At 40.2% G+C, this 24,564-nt stretch overlaps 1 protein-coding gene and 1 pseudogene across 30 annotated transcripts in view; one reads left to right on the plus strand and one right to left on the minus strand.

Annotated features, from left to right (window-relative positions):
* Positions 1 to 24,564, minus strand: part of MAST2 (microtubule associated serine/threonine kinase 2) — a 256,855-nt gene that overhangs the window by 199,202 nt on the left and 33,089 nt on the right. For 23 of the 30 annotated variants that reach the window (XM_077958528.1, XM_015138615.3, XM_001105315.5 and 20 more), the window contains exon 3: positions 23,708 to 23,850. In XM_077958528.1, coding sequence (XP_077814654.1) covers positions 23,708 to 23,850 — 143 coding nt within the window. Of the gene's footprint in view, positions 1 to 23,681; positions 23,851 to 24,564 lie in introns of all 30 variants that reach the window. The other 7 variants (XM_077958536.1, XM_077958520.1, XM_077958494.1 and 4 more) reach the window with 1 other exon arrangement.
* Positions 4,823 to 5,556, plus strand: LOC106998391 (translation machinery-associated protein 16 pseudogene; annotated as a pseudogene).

Genomic DNA, 24,564 nt, shown 5'->3' on the forward strand with positions numbered 1-24,564 from the left:
TCCCACAATAAGCTGTCTGCAAGCTGAGGAGCAAGGAGAGCCAGTCCAAGTCCCAAACTGAAGAACTTGGAGTCCAATATTTGAGGGCAGGAAGCATCCAGCATGGGAGAAAAATGTAGGCTGGGTGGCTAGGCCAGTCTAACCTTTTCACATTTTTCTGCCTGCTTTATATTCTCTAGCTGTGCTGGCAGCAGCTGATTAGATGGTGGTCACCCAGATTAAGGGGGGGGTCTGCCTTTCCCAGCCCACTGACTCAAATGTTAATCTCCTTTGACAACAACTTCACAGACACACCCAGGGTCAATACTTTGCATCCTTCAATCCAATCAAGTTGACACTCAGTATTAACCATCACACCATCCTAAAGGTACAAAGCAAGCAATGCCAATTCCAGGACAAATAGTAACAGAGGAAACGATGGCTGTCTCAGATGCTATGAAAAGACCTTAAGTCATTACACACTAAACAACTTTCAACCCCTACCATTAATGTAAATCTGAAGAGATTACCTTTAATCTTTTTTTTTCATTTTAGATTCAGGGTTGGGGGGTGGGTACATGTAAAGGTCTGTTATATATGTCAATGGCCTAGTAGCGATACTTATTTTTTCTGCAGCACTCTCTCCTCCCACTCTCCAGTAGACCCCAATGTTTATTATTCCCTTCTTTGTGTTCATGAGTTCTCATCATTCGACTCCCATTTGTAAGTGAGAATATGTGGTATTTGGTTTTCTGTTCCTGTGTTAGTTTGCTTAGGATAGTAGCCTCCAGCTCCATCCATAGTCCTAAACAAGAAATAATCTCGTTTCTTTTTCATGGCTGCATAGTATTCCGTGGTGTATATGAACCAAATTTTCTTTATCCAATCTGTCACTGATATGCATTTAGGCTGATTCCATGTCTTTGCTACTGTGAATAGTGCTGCAATGAACATTCACGTGCACATGTCTTTATAGCTGAATAATTTACATTCCTCTGGGTATACACCAAGTAAAGGGATTGCTGGGTAAAATGGCAGTTCTGCTTTTAGCTCTCTGAGGAATCCCTACACTGCTTTCCACAATGGTTGAACTAATTTACACTCCCAATAGTGTATAAATGTTCCCTTTTCATTGCCACCTTGGTAACATCTGGGTTTTTTTGGGTTTTTTTTTCACCTTTTAACAAGAGCCATTCTGACTGGTGTGAGATGGTATCTCACTGTGGTTTTGATTTGTATTCTTCTAATGCTCAGTGATATTGAGCTTTTCTTCATATGCTTGTTGGCCATATGTATGCCTTCTTTTGAAAAGCGTCTGTTCAGCCGGGTGCAGTGGCTCACGCCTGTAATTCCAGCACTTTGGGAGGCCAAGGCAGGTGGATCACAAGGTCAAGAGATTGAGACCATCCCGGCCAACATGGTGAAATCCTGTCTCTACCAAAAATACAAAAATGAGCTGGGCATGGTGGCACGCGCCTGTAGTCCCAGCTACTCAAGAGGCTGAGGCAGAACAGCTTGAACCCAGGAGGTAGAGGTTGCAGTGAGCCAAGATCACGCCACTGCACTCCAGCCTGGAGACAGAGTGAGACTCTGTCTCAAAAAAAAAAAGAAAAAAGAAAAAAAGAAAAGTGTCTGTTCATGTCCTTTGCCCACTTTTTAATGGGGTTGTTTTTCTCTTGTAAATTTGTTTAAGTTCCTTATAGATGCTGGATATTAGACCTTTGACAGATGCACAATTTGCAAACATTTTCTCCCATTCTATGGACTGTCTGTTTACTCTGCTTATCATTTCTTTTGTTGTAGCTCTTAAGTTTAATTAGATCGCACTTGCCAATTTTTGCTTTTATTGAGATTGCTTTTGGTGTCTTTGTATGAACATTTTGCCCATTCCTATGTCCAGGATGGTATTGCCTAGGTTGTCCTCCAGGGTTTTTAGTTTTGGGTTTTACATTTAAGTCTTTAATCCATCTTGAGTGGATTTTTGTATATGGTGTAAAGAAGGGGTCCAGCTTTATTGGGAAGCAGAGGCGGGAGGATCATAAGGTCAGGAGATCAAGACCATCCTGGCCAACACGGTGAAACCCCGTCTCTATTAAAAACACAAAAAATGGCCGGGCGCGGTGGCTCAAGCCTGTAATCCCAGCACTTTGGGAGGCCGAGGCGGGTGGATCACAAGGTCAGGAGATCGAGACCACAGTGAAACCCCGTCTCTACTAAAAATACAAAAAATTAGCCGGGCGCGGTGGCGGGCGCCTGTAGTCCCAGCTACTCAGGAGGCTGAGGCAGGAGAATGGCGGGAACCCGGGAGGCGGAGCTTGCAGTGAGCCAAGATCGCGCCACTGCACTCCAGCCTGGGCAACAGCGTGAGACTCCGTCTCAAAAAAAAAAAAAAAAAAAAAAAACAAAAAAAATTAGCCGGGCATGGTGGCAGGAGCCTGTAGTCCCAGCTACTTAGGAGGCTGAGGCAAGAGAGTAGCGTGAACCCGGCAGGCAGAGCTTGCAGTGAGCCAATATCGTACCACTGCACTCTAGCCTGGGCTACAGAGCGAGACTCCGTCTCAAAAAAAAACAAAAAAACGAGTGGGTCCAGTTTTAATCTTCTGCATATGGCTAGCCAGTCATCGCAGCATCACTTCTTGAATAGGGAGTCTTTTCCCCATTTCTCGTTTTTGTCAGTTTTGTTACAGATCACATGGTCGTAGGTGTGCAGCTTTATTTCTCCCAGAAATAAAGTTCCATCAATCTATGTGCCTTTTGTACCAGTTAACATGCTGTTTGGTTACTGTAGCCCTGCAGTACAGCTTGAAGTCGGGTAACGTGAGGTCCCCAATTTTGTTCTCTTTGCCTAGGACTGCCTTGGCTATTCAAGCTCTTTTTTCGTTCCATATGAATTTTAAAATCATTTTTTCTAGTTCTGTGAAGAATGTTCTTGGTAGTTTGATAGGAATAGCATTGAATCCGTAAACTGCTTCGGCAGTATGGCCATTTTAATGACATTGAGTCTTCCTATCCATGAGCATGGTATGTTTTTTCATTTGTTTGTGTCTTCTCTGATTTCCTTGAGCAGAGTTTTGTAATTCTCATTGTAGCAATCTTGCACCTCCCTGGTTAGCTATATTCCTAGGTATTGTATTCTTTTTGTGGTAATCGTGAATGGGACTGCCTTCCTGATTCGGCTCCCAGCTTGGCTGTTGGTGGATAGGAACGCTAGTGATTTTTTGTATGTTAATTTGGTGTCCTGAAACTTTGCTGAATTTGTTTATCAGCTGAAGGAGCTTTTGGGCCAAGATGATGGGGTTTTCTACATATAAAATCATGTCATCTGCAAACAGGGATAATCTGACCTCCTCTCTTCCTACGTGAATGCCCTTTATTTCTTTTTCTTGCCTGATTACTCTGGCTATACCCTAAACTATTTTCATAAATCCTTCGAAGACTACTGTGTCAAGGGTCACCAAGACCACCCCCAGGTTCCACGATCCTCCAGGAGTACTCACAGGACCCTGCATATAATCAGCATATGGAAAAGGTACATGAGGCAAAGTCTGGAAAAAACCAAGCACAAGCTTCTCAGAGTTCGCTCCCAGTGAAGCCACATAAGACACACTTATTTCTTCTAGCAACGCCTGGTAACTATATCCATGAAATGTTGTCTACTGGGAAAGCTCACCAAAGACTCAGTGTTCAAAGTTTTGTTTTGTTTTGTTTTTTCTTTTTGAGACGGAGTCTTGCTCTGTCACCCAGGCTGGAGTGCAGTGGCACGATCTTGGCTCGCTGCAAGCTCCACCTCCTGGGTTCATGCCATTCTCCTGCCTCAGCCTCCCGAGTAGCTGGGACTACAGGCACCTGCCACCATGCCTGGCTAATTTTTTTGTATTTTTTTTAGTAGGGACAGGGTTTCACCGTGTTTGCCAGGATGGTCTTGATCTCCTGACCTCATGATCCGCCCACCTCGGCCTCCCAAAGTGCTGGGATTACAGGTGTGAGCCACTGCGCCCAGCCATTCAAAGTTTTTAATGGAGCTGCTCACACAGGCACCCTCTTGCCTATTACATACCAAAATTTCAGACTCCCAGAAGGAAGGTAAATGTTCAGCATAAATCACATTGTTTGCACAGTAAGTCATTCTTATCATTCAAGGAAATTTTGATCATTGTAGGAAACTATTTACCATTCAAGTTTCCAGATACCAGCCAAGAGTCGACCTTCCGCACAAGCCCTTCTAAGGATAGCCCTTCTAAGACTGCTATATTAATGGTTTATTGCACACTACTACTATTTCTTAACATTCCTATCTCTTAAGGCCACCAGTCTACACATGCTGAAACCAGCCTTGTTCCCTATACATTCTATAGATAAGACATATCGCAAAAATGAAGAATGACAACTCACTCAATGTTCCTGAGAAAATAAAGGAGAACATACGTTAAACTAGGAATAGGGTCTAGTAAATACTAGTTCTCTATTGCAACTAATTAGCACTAATAATTATATTGTCTGCATGATAGAATGTACCAGTAGCACTCCTTTTCAATCTTTGCTCAGCACTATAAATATACCAGTGCAAAGCAACACATGACAATAATGGCCTAATTAAAAGACTAGTACTGGCCGGGCATGGTGGCTCACACCCTTTGGGAAGCTGAGGTGGGGAGATGGCTTGAACCCAGGAGTTCGAGACCAGCCTGGGCAATATGGCAAAACTTCATCTTAAAAAAAAAAGAGAAAGGGAGGCCCAACATGGGATTTGGCCCGGGTACTCATGTGAGCTGCTGCTCTTGTGGTTGGTGAGACTGCCTGGGTCTAGGGTGCGGAGCTCCTCCGTGGCCGCAAGGACGTCACCATGCCTAAAGCACCAAAGGGAAAAAGTGCAGGACGGGAAAAAAAAAAGTCATTCATCCATATAGTAGAAAAGCAGTTCAAATTATGACAAAGGCCCACAAACAAGAAAAAAAGGAAAAATTGAAGAATGAAAAGGCCTTGTGTTTCAATCTTATTGGTGAAAAACTGCAATGGTTTCAAAATCATCTTGATCCCCCCCAAAAAAAGATATTCAAACAAAGATGCCTGTGAACTAACTGAAAGGTACTTAAATAAATTTAGCAGTGAGCTGGAGCAGATTGAGCAACAGGCAGGGGAGGCGGCACTGTTCCCAGGACACCATCATCAAGCAGACAATGGAGCGGGAGGGACAGCAGTATGAAGGATATGACCTTAAGAATCCAGACATTCTAAATGCAAGTAATCTGAAAACATTTAGGGAATGAGACTTTGATCTGAAGAAACTGCCAAACATTAAAATGAGAAAAATCTACGCTGACGCAATTTCCAAGAAGTGCAAGAGGAAAACTATTATAATTGTAGACCAAGATTTAGGGGAATTGGAACTAAACGATGAATCAAATGACTCAGATGAGGAAATGACTGCAGTAGCCTAACGGTCTTCACTTGAATTCAAAATGAATAATTTGAGAGCTTCAAATTGCATTCATTGATTATGGTACATAATCATCAAGATACAAGAATTTGATGTTGGCATTCTCTTATACGATGAGAGTTTCATTTGCAGTTTCAAAAATGGTGTTAAGATTTTTTTTTTTTTTAAAGACGGAGTCTTGCACTGTCACCTGGGCTGGAGTGCAGTGGTAACATCTCGGCTCACTGCAACCTCCACCTGCCAGGTTCAAGCAATTCTCCTGCCTAAGCCTCCCAGGTTGCTGGGATTACAGGCACCCACCACCACACCCAACTAATTTGTTTTGTGTTTTTTTAGTAGAGACAGCATTTCACCATGTTGGCCAGGCTGGTCTTGAACTTCTGACCTCGTGATTCACCCGCCTCAGACTCCCAAAGTGCTGGAATTACAGGCGTGACCCACCACACCCGGCCTATGACATTTACTTTAAAATGAAGATTGCTTTTCATTTACATTAAGTTGCTAAAATAGATAGATATGATCTGCAAAAGTTGTTTAATCTTTTTCATCTGAATTTCAGGCCGGGAGGGAGCCATATAACTAAGGACAGAAAATGTTTTGTTTTTCTTGTATATTTACAATCACCTAATTTCACATTTTGTGAAATGGACAGTAACCTGTTTCCTAAAAGATTCCTGTGGGTACTTTTTGGGCTGTGATAATAGCAAAATTGTCTTTCAGTAATAATGTCAAATTAATCCTTCTTTTAAACATTAAACCTATTTTCCTTTCTTTACAACATAAGGGAAAATGTGATAAGAAATTTGTATACACTGGTGGATTATAGACTATTATTTATCTTTTGAACCAGAGTTAAATGGTTAAAAAAAAATCCGTGATGATTGTTATTATCTCCCACAATTAATTTATCTTTTGAAATGGGGATAAACAGGCTGGACTTGGTGGCTCATGCCTGTAATCCCAGCACTTTAGGAGGCCAAGGTGGGCAGATCACGAGGTCAGGAGATCAAGACCATCTTGGCTAACACAGTGAAACCCCATCTCTACTAAAAATACAAAAACTTAGCCAGGCATGGTGGGGGGGCGCCTGTAGTCCCAGCTACTCAGGAGGCTGAGGTGGGAGAATGGTGTGAACCTGAGAGGCGGAGCTTGCAGTGAGCCAGATCACACCACTGCACTCCAGCCTGGGCAACGGAGTGAGACTCCATCTCAAAAAAAGAAAAAGAGGATAAAGAATTTCAGTTTAGCTCCTTTTAACTGTATATTATTTTTTGTTTTTTTATTGTGAAAAGTGATAGGTTTTACTTGTGGAGAGAGAACTAAAGATTAGAGAACCAGTGATTTTAATTATGTTACTATTTCCTCTAAGAGACAAATTAAATTGACATACAATTCAGTATTTTCAGTATCATGAAAAACATGAATGTTGTACAATGTTCTCCCTCAAAAAACTTGTTAAATGCAAGTATCCTTAATATGTTTTTAAAAGAGCACAATGCAGGTGTATTTGAGTCTTTTCAAGAAAATAATAAAAACATGAATGCTGTATTAGGTTAATTGGATATCAACTAAGTCTTGTTAACAATTTAAAGTATCATAACTTTTTTTAACCTCTGAAAATTAAAAATAAAATTTATTTCTGCAATTTCAAAAAAGGAAAAGGAAAAAAACAAAAAGACTAGCTCTGACAATTTTTGTACAAGAGTAAAAACAAAACCTGTACTTATAACTTTTTACTGGTGGTTTAATAATGCCATTCTCCTTGACATACATGACACCTTACCAAACACTTGCATAAACATTCTCCCATGTATTCTAACCATCAACAAATTCAGTAAGAGCTCTTTCTGTAACCTCAACTGCTATGGTATGAATGTTCCCCAAAATCCACGTGCTGGAAATGTAATTCCCAATGCGACAGTGGTGGGAGGTTGGGCCTTTTGAGAGGTGTTTAGGTCGTGAAAGCTCTGTTCTCATGAATGGATTAACGTCACTATAAAAAGTGCTTGCAGGAATGGATTTCTTCTCTACTGCCCTTCCACTTTCTGCCATGTGAGGAAACAGCAAGAAAGCCCTCACCAGATGCTGGTACCTTGATCTTGGGCCTCTGAGCCCCTAGAACTCTAAGAAATAAATCTTGGTTCCTTATAAATTACCCAGTTTCGAGTATTCTGTCATAGCAGCAGAAAATGGACTAACACACCAATCAACCAACCAATTTATCTAAAAATTTTTTTTATTTTAAATGCCTTTTAAAATTTTAGAGGTTTGGCAGGTGCAGTGGCTCACAACTGTAATCCCGACAGTTTGAAGTCCGAGGCAGGAGGATTGCCTGAGTCCAGGGGCTTAAGACCAAACTGGCAAACACTGTAAAGTCCCATCTCTACAAAAAGTTTAAAAATAAAAATTAAGCTGGGAGCAGTGGCTCACATCTATAATTCCAGCACTTTGGGAGACTGAGGCGGGTGGATCACTTGAGGCCAGGAGTTTGGGACCAGCCTGACCAACATGGTGAAACACCATCTCTACTAAAAATACTAAAAATTAGCTGGGCGTGGTGGCAGGCACCTGTAATCCCAGCTACTCAGGAAACTGAGGCAGGAGAATCACTTGACCCGGGAGTCGGAGGTTGTAGTGAGCCAAGATTGCGTCATTGCCCTCCAACTTGGGCAACAAGAGTGAAACTCCATCTCAAATAAATAAATAAATAAATAAAAGTTTTAAAATAAGCAAATAAAAATAAAAATTAGCCAGGTATGGTGGCCCACGCCTGTAGTCCCAGCTACTCAGGAGGCTGAGGCAGGAGAATCACTTCAGCCTAGGAAGTTAACGCTGCGGTGAGCCAAGGCTGCACCACTGCACTCCAGCCTGGGTGACAGAGCAAGACCCTGTCTCAAAAACAAAAACCAAAACAAAAAAGTAAGGCTGTCTATAATTTTTGTAAGACAAATTCAAGATAAGAAAAAAAAATTTAGACATCACTATTTTTAAGGTATCCTAAATTCTTTACAAATTAACACAAAAGAGAGGATAAAAAATGCTTAACAATTCAAGATGAAATTCAGCTCTGAATTTGTTCAAAGTAATTAATGCATTCTTTTACTTCTCTCTTAAGGATGCTCTTGAGAGTAAGCTAAGACCGCTAATATACTGCTCAAGTTTCATGAAATTTCACAACTTTTATTTTAAAACCTCTTAACATTACTCGTATACCTTTGAAAAGACACTAGATGGCATTAGAAACAAGTTCTTCTTACAAAAAGAAAAACCAAGAGTGAAAAGGACAGCAATTCTCAAGTGAATGCACTTTATCTAAACTCCTACAGTTCTTAACCAAGTTGAATACTTCACTAACATTATCTATCCTTTCACATGTAATTTTTTCATGCTCCCCTACATTCCTTTTCTCCGTACTCTCTCCCATGGTGATTTAATCCACAGCTTCCAAGTCCACATCTATAGCCCTAAACTGCTATGCTTTACTCTGGACATATAACTCTTGAAAGGATACCTAAAAAGTAGATATCCACATGCAAAAAAATAAACTCTTACCTCACACTGAATATAAAAACTGACTCAAAATGGGTCAATGAAGTAAATCTCTTTAAGAGGTAAAACCATAAAATTCATAGAAAAAAACCTAGAAATAAATCATGACCTTGGAGCTGGCAAAGGATTCTTAGATATGAAACCAAAAGCATAAGCAGCAACAGAAAAACACAGATAAGTTGGACTTCATCAAGGGCATTTTTAAACTTCAAAGGACATTATCAACAAACTAAAAAGATAACAAGAATGGGAGAAAATATTTGGAAATCATAAAACTAAGGGTCTAATATCCAGAATATATAACAAACTTAAAACTCAACAACAACAAAAATTCAATTACAAATGGGCAAAAGACTTGTACAGACATTTTTCCAAAGAAGATATATAAATGGTCAAAAAACACACGAAAAGATGCTCAACATCATTAGTCATCACAGAACTACAAATCAAAACCACAATGAAGTACCACTTCATACTCACCAGGATAGTATAATTAAACAATAATTTTTTAAATGGAATATAACAAGTTGACAAAGATATAGAGAAATTGAAACCTTCGGTACACTGCTAGAGGAACTGTAAAATGGAAAGCTATTACGGAGAAGTTTGGTAATTCCTCAAAAAGTTAAATTACCATATTTCTTTGCGATTCCACCTCAGGTATATCCCCCATAGAATTGAAGACAAGTACACAAGTACATGTATAGTTCATAGCAGCACTATTCACAGTATCCAAAAGGTGGAAACAGCCCAGTGTCCATCAATGGATAAAAAGTTGTGTTGGACACATACAATGAGATATTATTCAACCAAAAAAAGGAATAAAGTACCAATATATGCTAGAATGTGGATGAACATCCAAACATTATGCTAAATGAAATAAACCAGATACAGAAGGTCACATATGTATAATACTATTTATATAAAATATCCAGAATAGAGAACTCCATAGAGACAAAATGCAAATTGCATGGAAGGGGAGTGGGGAGAAAGGGCTTAATGGATAAGAGGTTTAAATCTAAAGTAACAGACGGGTTTTGCAACTAGATAGAGGTGGCAGTTGTATTGTGAAAAACAGATCTGCCAGTACTAAATGCCACTGAATTGTTCACTTTAAAATGGTTGATTTTGTTACGTAAATTTCATATCAATAATTTTAAAAGGATATGTACACCAGATTACCTGTCATCATCTGAGAATCATACTCATTAATTTCCTCCCCAAAACCTGTTCCTTTTCCTGTATTCTCAATTTCAGATAAAAGTACCAGCCAGGTACAGTGGCTCATTCCTATAATCCCAGTCAGTACTTAGGGAGGCCAAAGCAGGTGGATCGCTTGAGCCTGGGAGTTCGACACAGAAGAATACAATGATCACCTCGTGGCAATCAAGCAGACCATCTGGAGACAAAAACTCCTTATCTGAAAAATCAAAAAGTAATTAGACTTCTCTATTATATAAAGCCAGCGTCTGGTACCAGGCTTCTTTCCCAAAAATGTATACATAACTAGAATTTCTATACATCTCCAGGATGCATGCATGTCAAAACTCATTTTGCAACCCTTGCTGACATCAAGGCACCCAAAGTCTACAAATGTAATAATTTATCATGGCCTACATAACTAATAGGATCCAAATTACCCTAAGGCTCTGCTTTAAAGTCCATAAATACCCCTAAGGAAAATCCACCGCAACACAGTCCTCTCTTGCTGAATGAAGCACTGTACTGCACTCTGCTGCAGCATTCTATCTAATAAAACTTTCCTTTCTAAACCTATACTGCTGTCAGTAAATTCTTTTACAACCAGTGAGCCAACCACTCTCCACTGCTGGGGTTCTGACACCTCGCCCAGCAGAGACTAGCCTGCACAACATAGCCAAATCCTGTCTCTACAAAAAAGTCAAAAAATTAGCCAGGCATGGTGGTACGCATCTGTGGTCCCAGCTATATATATAAGGAATATATATATTTCTTACCATATCACGGTAATTATATATATACAGAAGAAATATACACATATGTTAAGAAATATATACAATATTTCTTACTGTATCACAGATACTAATAACTACTTGAAGTACCAAGGCATAAAAAGAAAAAAAAAATACACAATTTTGTTCATATTGTTAAATGAAAAACCTGAGACAAGTTAAATTTAATGACTTAATTGAACAAAAAACAGATTTGCCAGGTGCGGTGGCTCACCCCTGTAATTCCAGCACTCTGGGAGGCAGAGGCGGAGACTGGAGGATTGCTTGAGCCCAGAAGTTTGAGACCAGCCTGGGCAGCACAGGGAGCCCCCACCCCCAACCCCCATTACAAATAATAAGAAAAAAAAACTGTGGTCCCAGCTACTGGGAAAGGTGAGGGAGGGAGCAGCCTGAGGCAGAAGCATCACTCAAGCCCAGGAGGTCCAGGCTGCAGTGAGCCATGTCATTGCACTCCACCCTGGGTGACTAAGCAAGTCCCTGTCTCAAAAAAATAGAGAGATTAATGAACCAGTTAGCATTCAGTATCAAATGCAGTTCAGAATGCTCCATCCCCCAATACATGTAGGCTATATTTACGGCCAGAGAAACAAATGACATACAGAAGTAGCCTGATGGGCTGCAGTTCAGGTGTTTGCCTTATTTGAACATGCTTTGGCAATATTCAGCCTATATGATTGGTTGAAAATTTGGCTGCTATGCTTGACTGAGACTCAGCTACCTGTTACAGGAGTATACTCTCAGGTTAGGTTGCAGGTAGTTTATATATTAAATTAGGTTATAGTTCACTATGTAGGGAGGTAGCTTTTGGCTGCCTCTAAATTTAACTACAAATCCGGCATTATGCTATTTTAAATGGATTGTCTCATTTCATCCTGAAAACTCCATGAGGAAAGTCTTAACATTATTTTGATTTTAAAGATGAGAAAATAGAGGCTTAAAGAAGTTTAGTGACTTGTAGAGCGTCATATGATTACTAAGTGGCAGGAGTAAGACCTGGAACACAGGTGTACAGCCTGAGTTTGTATTTACTTCTGTAAAGTATAAGGCATTCACAATGATTTCATTCAAATATATTTTCTTGAGTAGAAATGAAAAAAGTACAAATTAATGGGTAAACCCACAGGAGTTGTATGCAAAGAACATTCATTATGACTTCTAGATTTCTACCTCCAAAGGTAGAAGGTAGTGATATGTATTAAAATCCAAACAGACAACAAAATCTGTTAATAACTCTTTAACACAAGTATCACTCATCATTCCACCCCTTTGTAGACACTTCAATTTGTCCTCATCCCATTAAAAATAAATACTTATGGGCAAACTTTTTCTTTCTGATAAAAGTCAATTTTTTTCCTTTTATAGGTCAAGCTTTTTTTACTCCAAGAAACCTTTGCCCCACCTAAAATCACAAAAACCCGTTTTCCTCTACACATTTTATGATTTAAGCTCTTACATTTGGTCAGTTACCCATTTCAAGTTAATTTTTGTACAGCATGAGGTAAGTATCAAGGTTGATATTTTTATGTGAATTGTTTCAACATCACTTGTTATAAAGACTACCTTTTCTCCCATTAAATTGCCTTGGCAAATTTGTCTATTTGATTCCAGTGATCTATATATCTATCCTTATACCAATAATCACACTGACCTGACTACTGTACGTTTATAAAGTCATAACATAAGTTTGATTCTGGTCTTCTTTTTAATATTGTTTTGGTTATTCTAGGTCCTTTACATTTCAATATACATTTGAAATCAGCTTGATATTTTCTGAAAAATACTACCTGGGTTTCGATCGGGATTGCATTACATCTATAGCTTAACGGAGAAAATTTACATCTTCATGATATGAGTCTTCCTAGACTGGGCACCAGGTGGTTCATGCCTGTAAACCAGCATTTTGGCAGGCCAGGGCAAGAGGATGGCTTGAGTACAGGAGTCCAAGACCAGCCTGGGCAATATGGCAAAACCCCATCTCTACAAAAAATACAAAAATTAGCCAGACGTGGCTGGGTGGTGGCTCACGCCTGTAATATTAGCACTTTGGGAGGCCGAGGCAGGCAGATCACAGGGTCAGAAATTCGAGACCAGCCTGGCCAACATGGTGAAACCCCGTTTCTACTAAAAACATAAAAAATCAGCCAGGCATGGTGGCAGGCACCTGTAATCCCAGCTACTCGGGAGGCTGAGGCAGGAGAATCACTTGAACCCGGGAGGCGGAGGTTGCGGTGAGCTGAGACCACGCGACTGCACTCTAGCCTGGGCAACAGAGCAAGACTCCGTCTCAAAAAAAAAAAAAAATCTGTGATAGTGCCTGTAGTCCCAGCTACTCCAGAGGCTGAGGTGGGAGGATCACTGGAGCCCAGGAGGCAGAGGTCACAGTGAGCCAAGATCACACCCCTACACTCCAGCCTGGATGACAGAGTAAGGCCCTGTCACAAAGGAAAAAAAAAAGGAAAGATATGGGTCTTCCAATACACAAAAATATTTTATCTCTCCATTTATTTAGGTCTTCTTTAATTTGTCTCAGTAATGTTTTGTAGTTTTCAATGTACTGGTCTTCCAAATGGTTTCTGAAATTTATCTTCAAGTAGTTCATTTTTTTTTTTTTTTTTTTTGAGACGGAGTCTGGCTCTGTCGCCCAGGCTGGAGTGCAGTGGCCGGATCTCAGCTCACTGCAAGCTCCGCCTCCCGGGTTCACGCCATTCTCCTGCCTCAGCCTCCCGAGTAGCTGGGACTACAGGCGCCCGCCACCTCGCCCGGCTATTTTTTTGTATTTTTTAGTAGAGACGGGGTTTCACCGTGTTAGCCAGGATGGTCTCGATCTCCTGACCTCGTGATCCGCCCGTCTCGGCCTCCCAAAGTGCTGGGATTACAGGCTTGAGCCACCGCGCCCGGCCAAGTAGTTCATATTTTTAAACTATTGCAAACAGTCTTGATTTTTTAAGTTTTGATTTCTAGTTATTCATTGTTAGTATAGAAGGATACAATAGATTTCCACATTTTTTGTATATAAATGTTTGTGTAAAACACTGATAAGAAAATGAAAATGTAAGTCACAGGGAGAATACGTTTAGAAGGCATATAGTTGATATATAACTTGTATCCAGAATATACAAAGAATTCCTGAAACTCAAGACAAAAAAAAACAATTTTTTAAATCGACAAAAGGTTTGAACAGACATTTCATCACAGAATATATATATATATGAAAATAGCTGACTGGGCGCAGTGGCTCACGCCTGTAATCCCAGCATTTTGGGAAGCCAAGGCAGGTGGATCACCTAAGGTCAGGAGTTCAAGAAGAGCCTGGCCAACATGGCAACACCCCGTCTCCATTAAAAATACAAAAATTAGCCAGGCATGGTGGTGCACGCCTGTAATCCCAGCTGCTCAGGAGGCTAAGGCAAAAGAATTGCTTGAACCCGGGAGGCGGAGGTTGCAGTGAGCCAAGATCGTGCCACTGCGCTCCAGCTTGGGAAACAGACCGAGACTCCATCTCAAAAAAAAAAAAAAAAAGGGGCCTGTATATATAAAAAAAGGGCCTATATATATATAAAAAAAAGGGCCTATATATATAAAAAAAATTGGCAAATGAGCACACAAAAATATGTTCAATCTCATTAGTCATTAGAGAAATGCAAATTAAAACCACAATGAGAAACTCCTACACATCCACTAGTATGGCCAAAATTTTTAAAATGATAGCTGGGCATGGTGGCTCATGCCTGTAATCCCAGCACTTCGGGAGGCTGAGGTGGGTGGATCACCTGAGGTTAGGAGTTCGAGACAAGCCTGACCAACATGGCGAAACCCCATCTCTGCTAAAAATACGAAAATTAGCTGGGCATGGTGGCATGCGCCTGTAATCTCAGCTACTTGGGAGGTTGAGGGAGGAGAATGGCTTGAACCCGGGAGGCAGAGGTTGCAATGAGCCGAGATTGTGCCATTGCACTTCAGCCTGGGCAACAAGAGTGAAACTCCATCTCAAAAAAAAAAAACAGATGATAATACCTGGTACTGATAAGATGTGGAGCAACTGCTGGTGGAAACGCAAAAATGGTATAGCCACTTTAGAAAACAGGTTGGCAGTTTCTTATAAAGACAAATTTACACTGGTAAATAAACATTCCACCAGTCTCATTCCTAGGTATTTACCCAAGAGAAATAAAAGCATATTCTATACCAAAAAAAAAAAAAAAAAAAAAACTTATATGAACTTTCATAGCAGCTCTCTGCTTAACAGGCAAAAACTGGAAACAACCCATATGGTCATTAACTAGGGAATGGAAAAGTCTGTACACCCATGCCAATGGAACCCTTTTCAGCAATAAAGAGGAACAAACTACTGACACTCAAAACAACATGGATGAATCTCAGAAGGAGATTCTGAGATTGAGAAAAAACACAAAAGACTACATACTGTATTGATTCCATTTCTATGAAATTCTGGAAAAGGCAAAACTGCAGTGACAAAAAGCACATCAGTAGTTGCCAAAGGCTGGGCCTGGGGAGAGAGAACAGACAGCAAAGGGACACAAGCGAACATGGGGTGGCAGACATATTCTATACCAGGTCCATGGCCTGTTTGGGACCAGGCCACATGGCAAGAGATGAGCTGCATGAGGGTGAGCATTACCGCCTGAACTCCATCTCCTGTCAGATCAGCAGCGCAGCATTAGATTCTCATAGGGGCACGAACCCTATTGTGAACTGTGCATACGAGGGATTCTAGGTTGCACACTCCTCATGAGAATCTAGCTAATGCCTGATGATCTGAGGTGGAACAGTTTCGTCCTGAAACCATCTCCCATCCCCCCTCCACCCATCTGTGGAAAAACTGTCTTCCATGAAACCAGTCCCTGGTGCCAAAAAGGTTGGGGAATGCTGTTCTGTTCTATACCATAATTCTTATATATCTATATCATAATCGTGGTGGTGGTGACACAACTGTATACATCTGCCAAAAGTCATCAAACTGAACACTTAAAATGGGTGAATTTTATTCTATGTAAACTATACCTCAATAAAGCCAACTGACATATAGATATAGATATCTCCACCTTTCACAATAGAAAATGCAAAACTACAGGGGCAGAAAGGTAATACTGAAAGGGGAAGTGCTGAATTTGGAATCCCTTTATAACACTGAAGTAGGTAAAACAAACATCTATGGGTTTTTCCTCTTTGAACTTGTGAAAATTAAGGAAAAATAAATTAAGAATGATGGGATTACTTTTCAACTAAAATAATATAAATTAAAGAAAGAATCTTTTTAACGATGAGAAAAGGTTCTAAGAAAAGTCTTGGAGTTTTGTTACTTCCTTTAAAAGCATACTCTGGCTGGGCGCGGTGGCTCAAGCCTGTAATCCCAGCACTTTGGGAGGCTGAGACGGGCAGATCACGAGGTCAGGAGATCGAGACCATCCTGGCTAACACGGTGAAACTCCGTCTCTACTAAAAAAATACAAAAAACTAACCGGGCGAGGTGGCGGGCGCCTGTAGTCCCAGCTACTCGGGAGGCTGAGGCAGGAGAATGGCGTGAACCCGGGAGGCGGAGCTTGCAGTGAGCTGAGATCCGGCCACTGCACTCCAGCCTGAGTATGCCAGACTCCGTCTCAAAAAAAGAAAAAGCATACTCCATGTGACCTTGACAGACAGTTCTAAAATATTATTAAAGTATAATACTAATCAAAGCCACAGTGAGAGACCACTTAACACCCACTATGATGGCTATAATTAAAAAAACAGAAAAGTGTTGGCAAGATGCAGTGAAACTGGAACCCTAATGTATTTCTGGGAAGAATATAAAATGGTGCAGCAAACCAAAAGTTTGGTAGTTCTTCAAAAAATTAAACAAAGAATTACTGTATCATCCAACAAGTCTACTCTTAGGTATAGGTACATACCCAAAAATACAGAAAACAAGTACTCAAAACAAGTTCATGTACACAAATGCTCACAGCAGTATTATCCACAATGGTAAAAGGCAGAAACAACCCAAATGTCTATCAGCAGACAAACAGATAAACAAAGTGTGGCTTATCCATCCAATGGAATCTTATTCAGTCATAAAAAGGAATAAAGTATTGATACATGCTATAATGCAGAAAAATCGTGAAAGCATTGGGCTAAGTGAAAAAAGCCAGGCATAAAAGGTCACATATTTTATGATTCCATTTATATGAAATGTTAGAATAGGTAAATCCACAGAGACAAAAAGCAGATTAGTGGTTGCCAGAGCTAGAATGAGGGTGGAATGAATAAGGACTGTTTAATGGTAGAGGATTTTTTTTGCAAGGGATGGTGGTGAAAATGTCTTAAAACTTGATAAAGGTGGTGGCTGCACACATTGTGAATGCACAAAATGCCACTAAAGTGTACACTTTAAAATGGCTGATTTTATGTTATATGAAAATCTCAACAAAATTCAATAATAATATGGCACCCAAAATGACATGTCATATTCAACATGAGAACTGATGATTAAATGTTCAACAGAATATCTTATCTTTTGTTCCAGTTAGAAATATTCCCAATTCAGTTTAAGATTATAGCAGTTTGCTATAATCATAGTATCATGTTAGAATGGTTATTGGTAATCATGACTTGAACATTTTAGAATACTTCTATTCTCATGCTGTTTTTTAGTAGAATTGTTTCCTAATGAAAATCACTCCCTGATCATGGCTCTCCCTGTCAGAATTGTGTGCACTCTGTAACACCTTTAGTCAAAGTAGTCTTACTTTCCTGATAACTTTGTTAATGTGCTGCAAAAGACTGAAAATTTAAGTATGTAGTATATATACTACTAAATTGTGAACTGGTAGATTGGTAGGATGTATGTAACACTTGACAATACTGGTACTTTCCTTAGGATACTTGATGGCCTCCTAAGAAATATTTGCCTCCAAATTTTAAGCTGGAAAGTCACTGGAATAACTTTTTAAAAAACAATTACAATACATGGCTTTTCAGATTTTCGGTAGATATGTTAAGAACTGTGAACAAATGGAAATGTCTGTGTACTGATCCTCAACACTACCAATAAAATTTCGATTATGGAAAGAAAAAAAAAGACGGCATGAACAAGGAAGAACTGGCTTGGGGGGATGGAAAGACAGCAGACAGGTAGGGTGAGTCTTAGAAATGGTGATACAGCCAAGTGGATTTGCATCAGAGATACAGAAGGCAAAGATCAAAACTGCAGATACTAGTTAACATACTCAGAAGAAAGCAAAGCAGGAATTAACCTCATTTTACAGATGAGAAAAACACAGGCTCCAATATGTTTATTCAAATTCCCATAGCAGCATCAGAGCTTGGTCTTCTGATTTCTAATGCAGGGATCTTTCTCCTATGCCACTTTTAACAACAGATTTTAACTGCATATATATTTTTAAGAATACAAATAATAACTAATCTTGAACAAGACACTATCTAAGTTTTACTCCATCCCTAAGAACATATAATAATATGATTCTATGATCTGTTTTAGAACATGCCCTGGGAACCACTAATTAGGATCATGGTTCCCACATATATGGGGAAAATAAGCCCTCTGAGAAATCCTCTCAATAGACACCAGAAAATGAAGAGCCAAAAATCTCTTCATAAAAACATCATCTAGATGGCCTCAAAATTAAAATATTTGCAACTTTAAGGCTTTTGCTTATCTAATCTCCAGACTCCGGTCAAGTCTAACCTCCTACAAGCTATCATCCCAATAATTATAACTAGCATAATTCTTGTCCCCTTTTGTTACTATTTAAATCATAATCAATACAATATTTATGTACATGTCACGTTTTATTATTTTTAAATAGTTGTCCTGTTAAATGTGAATCCTGTTCTGCTAACCCAAAAGTTCTTTGGAGGCTGGGTCCATGTACTGTAGATGGCCATTACTCCAAAGAGAATACATTCTAGTTAAGATTTTTCAGGCCGGGTGCGGTGGCTCAAGCCTGTAATCCCAGCACTTTGGGAGGCCGAGACGGGCGGATCACGAGGTCAGGAGATCGAGACCATCCTGGCTAACACGGTGAAACCCCGTCTCTACTAAAAAATACAAAAAAACTAGCCGGGCGAGGTGGCGGCGCCTGTAGTCCCAGCTACTCGGGAGGCTGAGGCAGGAGAATGGCGTGAACCCAGGAGGCAGAGCTTGCAGTGAGCCGAGATCTGGCCACTGTACTCCAGCCTGGGCAACAGAGCGAGACTCCGTCTCAAAAAAAAAAAAAAAAAAAAAAAAAAAAATTTTCAGAAATGTCACAGTCAGAAGCAGGGTAGACAATGAGGTTTATTCCAGTATGGGTGGTCAAAGCAGAAATAAGTATTTAACATCAAGGAGCAAATGTGCCACCTAACATAAAATATTCAACTGAAAATCTTCGGGCAGAAGAATGGAAAGAGAAGAGCTGGCTTGAAGTTACAGTAGGTAAATAAGTAGCTCAGGAAAAAAAAAGCACAAGAGAAAACAAAAAGCAGTTCCCTGGGAAAGAGAAAAAATTGGATTCAGGTCTAAAGAAACAATTATTTTACAAATTTATAATAAAAGAAAAAAATATTCAATTTTAAAAATGGCCAATAATCCACATAGACATTTCTTCAAAGAAGACAAATAAATGTCCGGTAAGCACATGAAAGACGCTCAACATCATGAGTCATTAGAGAAACGCACATCAAAGACACAAGATATCGTTTCACACCCGCCAGGATAGCAAGGATGTAGAGAAATCAAAGTTTCTCAAATGATTAAACACAGAGTTACCATATGACTCAGCAACTTCTCTCCTAGATATATATCCAAGAGAAATGAAAACATGTATCTACATTAAAATTTGTACATGAATGTTTGTAGCATTATTATTATTTGGCTATTATTTATACTAGCCAAAAGGCAGAAACAACCCACTTTTAACAACAGATTTTCACTCTATATAATTTTTTTTTAGAAGAAGAAGAAAAATAACTAATCTTGAACAAGATGCCACCTAAGTTCTTCTCCATCCCTAGGAACATATATGATCATATCATATGATTATTATGATCCTTTTTAGAACATGCCCTGGTAATCATTAATTAGGATCATGATTTCAACATATATGGGAAAAATAAGCCCCCAGATAAATCCCCTCAATAAACATTAGAAAATGAAGGTGAAGAATGAAGGAAATGAATCAACTGATGAACAGCTAAACAAAATATGATATATACATACAACAAAATACTGTTTGGCAATAAAAAGGAACACATGCTGCAAAAAGGATGAATCCTGAAGACATTAGACTAAGTCGAAGCAGCAGCCACAAAAGGCCACATATTTGATTCGATTTATATGAAAAATACAGAATAGGCAAACCTATAGAGGTGGAAAGTAGATTAGTGGTTGCCTAGTGCAGGGGCAAGGGCAGGGATGGAACAATAGAGGAGGTGATACCTGAAGAGTACAGTTTCTAAAGTAAAAGAAAATATTCTTAAATTGACTACAGTGATGGCTGTACATGTCTGTGAAATACGCCAAAAAACACTGACCTGTATACTTTAAGTGGGTGAATTACATCATATGTGAATTATATCACAATAAACTGTTAATTTAAAAAAACATAATTCAGGAATATTCTAGCTCAGTTGGCCTAGGCTCCAGTAATCTCAGTCCAGGAATCCCTTCTGCAACATACCACCTTAAAGTGGAATACTCAGCTGTACCATGGTGGCAGTAGTTCTCAAAGAGGTACATGTTAGAATCAGGGTAACAGTTTGAAGAAAATACAGGCCAGGCTCACGCCTGTAACCCCAGCACTTAGGGAGGCCAAGGCAGGTGGATCACTTGAGGTCAGCAGTTCAAGACCAGCCCGGCCAACATGGTGAAACCCCACCACTAATGAAAAGACAAAAAATAGCCAGGCGAGGTGGCACACACCTGTAATCCTAGCTACTCGGGAGGCATGAGAATTACTTGAACCCAGAAGTAGAGGGTGCAGTGAGCTAAGATCATGACACTGCACTCTAGACTGGGCAACAGAGGGAGAACCTGTCTCAAAAAAAAAAAAAGAAAAAAGAAAAAAGAAAAGAAAATACAGATGCTTGTGACTAACCCCAGACATCTGGATCAAAATCTCTAGGAGGGTACACTCATCCATTTTTGCTTGTTTGTTTGTTTTAGGTTCCAGAGGTTAAAAGGGAAGCAGGTGAGGCTTTAATAGACATGTTAGGACCAGGCAGGAAAATCTCAATATGGTCTTTATATTATTAGATGCTACTATTAAAATGATGTGGCCAGGCGCAGTGGCTCATGTCTGCAATCCCAGCGCTTTGAGAGGCCGAGGCAGATGGGTCACTTGAGGTCAGGAGTTCGAGACCAGCCTGGCCAACATGGTGAAACCCCGTCTATACTAAAAATACAAAAGTTAGCCAGGTGTAGTGGTGCACACCTGTAATCCCAGCTACTCGGGAGGCTAAGACAGGAGAATCACTTGAACCCAGGAGGCAGAAGTTGCAGTGAGCCAAGATTGCGTCACTACACTCCAGCCTGGGTGACAGAGCGAGACTCAGTCTCAAAAAAAAAGATGTTAAACATCTTAGATCTGATAATATATTGTAGTTATTTAGGAGAGTGTCCTTCATATTAGGAGAAATTCTTAAGGATGAGGCATCGTAATTAGTCTGTGACTTGCTTTGAAATGCTTCAGGAAAAAATAGGTATATACACACAGAAAAAACAAATATGGCAAAATGTACAAATTAGTCAGTCTAGGTAAAGCTTACATGGGTGTTCACTGTACCATTCTTTCCATTTTTCTGTAGATTTGAAAATTTCAAATAAAAAATTAAGGAGGTGGGAATTTCCACACATGATCCTGATTCTCTCTGTGGCCTAAGAATCACAAACTTTGGTAATATCAGGATATCCTTTGATCCAAAAATTAGCTTCTCACCTGCTACATGACGACATCCTCCCCTCTACTCCCACTTCCCATATTGAATAAATGGACAAAACTTTCTACTCCACGTATGTTGACCCAAAAGGCTTATATTTTCAAGTGTACATGAGACTTTAATAGTAACAAGTTGCCGTTATTGTACCCTACAAATTAGTAGTGTGCCTAGACCTAAGGATAGAGGGAACGGTGTGAGATGAGCAGAAAGCCAGTGGGTGCCTTTGGTACAAAAGCAAGTTTGAGAGTAAAAGGGTATAATTTGTAACAACAGGCAGAAAACAAAGCAACCTGCCCAGGCTACACAGCTTAAATTTTGTAAGGCCCTGCCTATCACACAAAGCGTAGACAAACAAAAGACTTTTTTTTTTTTTTCCAGACAAGATCTCGCTCTGTCACCAGAGTGCAGTGGCACAATCACAGCGCACCACAGCTTCAACTGCTCAGGCTCAAGCGATTATCCCACCTCAGCCTTCTGAGTAGCTGGGACCACAGGCACACCCCACCATCCTCGGCTAATTTTTTTTATTATTATTATTTGTAGAGACAAGGTCTCACTATGGTAACAGTCCAGGGTAGCCTCAAACTCCTGGCCTCAAGTGATCCTCCTGCCTCAGACTCCCAGAGTGCAGGAATTAGAGATGTAAGCCACTGCACCCGGCCCTCATTCTTACATATATACTTAAGTACTCATGATGTGCCAAACATGTTCTCTATCCTCATGTACTAAATATGTATACCACAGAGCTGTAAACCAAAGCAGCATAACTTTACCAGATTCAGAATCATTTCTATAAAAAGAATGTTCCTTCCCAGGAAAATTTACTCATTGAAGATACAATCATACTGAATCTTTTTCTTGACCCTCACTATACAATTAGTACCAGTGACACTGACGGCATGAGAGGGCAATCAAAACACTCAATTGGGCTGGGCACAGTGGCTCAAGCCTGTAATCCCAACACTTTTGGAGGCCAAGGCAGGTGGATCATGAGGTCAGGAGTTCGAGACCACCCTGGCCAACATGGTGAAACCCTGTCTCTACTAAAAACACAAAAATTAGTGGGGCATGGTGGCAGGTGCCTGTAATCCCAGCTACTTGGGAGGCTGAGGCAGGAGAATCGCTTGAACCTGGCAGGCAGAGGTTGCAGTGAGCTGAGATTGCACTACAGCCTGGGCAACAGAGCAAGACTCCATCTCAAAAAAAAAAAAAAATAGACTCAATTAAAATTTCATTCTTAAGGCCAGGAGCGGTGGCCCACACCTGTAATCCCAGCACTTTGGGAGGCCGATGGGGACGGATCACCTGAGGTCAGGAGTTCAAGACCAGCCTGGCCAACACAGAGAAACCCCGTCTCTACTAATAATACAAACAAATTAGCCAGGGGTGGTGGCGCACACCTGTAATCCCAGCGACTCGGGAGGCTGAGGCAGGAGAATTGCTTGAACCCAGGAGACAGCTGAGATCACACCATTGCACTCCAGCCTGGGCGACAAGAGCAAAATTCCGACTCAAAAAAAAAAAAAAAAAAATTTCATTCTTAGCCTGATGCCATGACATGTACCTGTAGTCCTTGCTACTTGGGAGGCTGAGGCAACAGGAATACTACAGCCAAGGAGTTCAAAGTCAGCCTGAGCAACAAAGCAAGACCCTATCTCTAAAAAAAAAAAGAAATTAATAAATGCATTCTGTTCCATACTTCATTTTGGAAACTAAATTATCCAAATCTGAAAAAGGAAAAGGAATAGACGTTGCAATGACAAATGACAATTAAGGATTTTTCATAGAGCAAAACGCCACCTTTATGAACACTTACCAGGCCAGCAGTAAGAGAAGGTGCAGATTGTCCAAGGGACTGGTTTCTCATTCGAACCAGGTTTGATGCTTCTCCTGACGACTGCCAAGTCACCTGTCCCACACTGCTATGTACACTGCTGGACAAAGGGAGCAGCTGCTTACCTTCAAACACAAGGTTTGGAAAATATACATGTAATTATGATAAACGAATGAAAAAATACAAATACAATGATATCAAGTGGATAAAATCATACTGATACAAAGTAAAATTGTTCACATCCATTTTAGAATCTATTAAAATTTCTAAGTATCCATTAAAAATTGTGACTGTCTTGGTGGTGAGGATAATGGCAAGTGGAACACTGAAATGGATTAACTATTTTATGTTCTCTATAATATTCACCACATGCCAGCCTCCCACGCTGACACCCAAACTAGCAGTCTAGGAGTTTCCCAATCCCTTCTAGCCTACATAGTTTCTCATCAACTCAATGTAACATTAGAGATGCAAGTTTCCAGTAGGCAAACAATGAATCTATTCTGTTCTCACCAGACTCCACGTGCTCAGTTCATGTTTACTATCTGCCTTAATCTCAATGAAAGAGAGTCTCAATGAAAGATTTTTTTTTTTTTTTTTTTTTGGAGACAGAGTCTCACTGTCACCCAGCCCGGAGTGGTGTGGAGTGACCTAGGCTCACTGCAACCTCTGCCTCCCAGGCTCAAGTGATTCTCCTGCCTCAGCCTCCTGAGTAGCTGGGACTACAGGCATGTGCCACCACACCTGGCTGATGTTTTGTATTTTTAGTAGAGATGGGATTTTGCCATGTTAGCCAGGCGGGTCTCCAACTCCTGATCTCAGGTGATGTGCCTGCCTTG

The sequence above is a fragment of the Macaca mulatta genome, chromosome 1, assembly GCF_049350105.2.
Source record: "Macaca mulatta isolate MMU2019108-1 chromosome 1, T2T-MMU8v2.0, whole genome shotgun sequence".
In the NCBI taxonomy this organism is placed as follows: Eukaryota; Metazoa; Chordata; class Mammalia; order Primates; family Cercopithecidae; genus Macaca; species Macaca mulatta.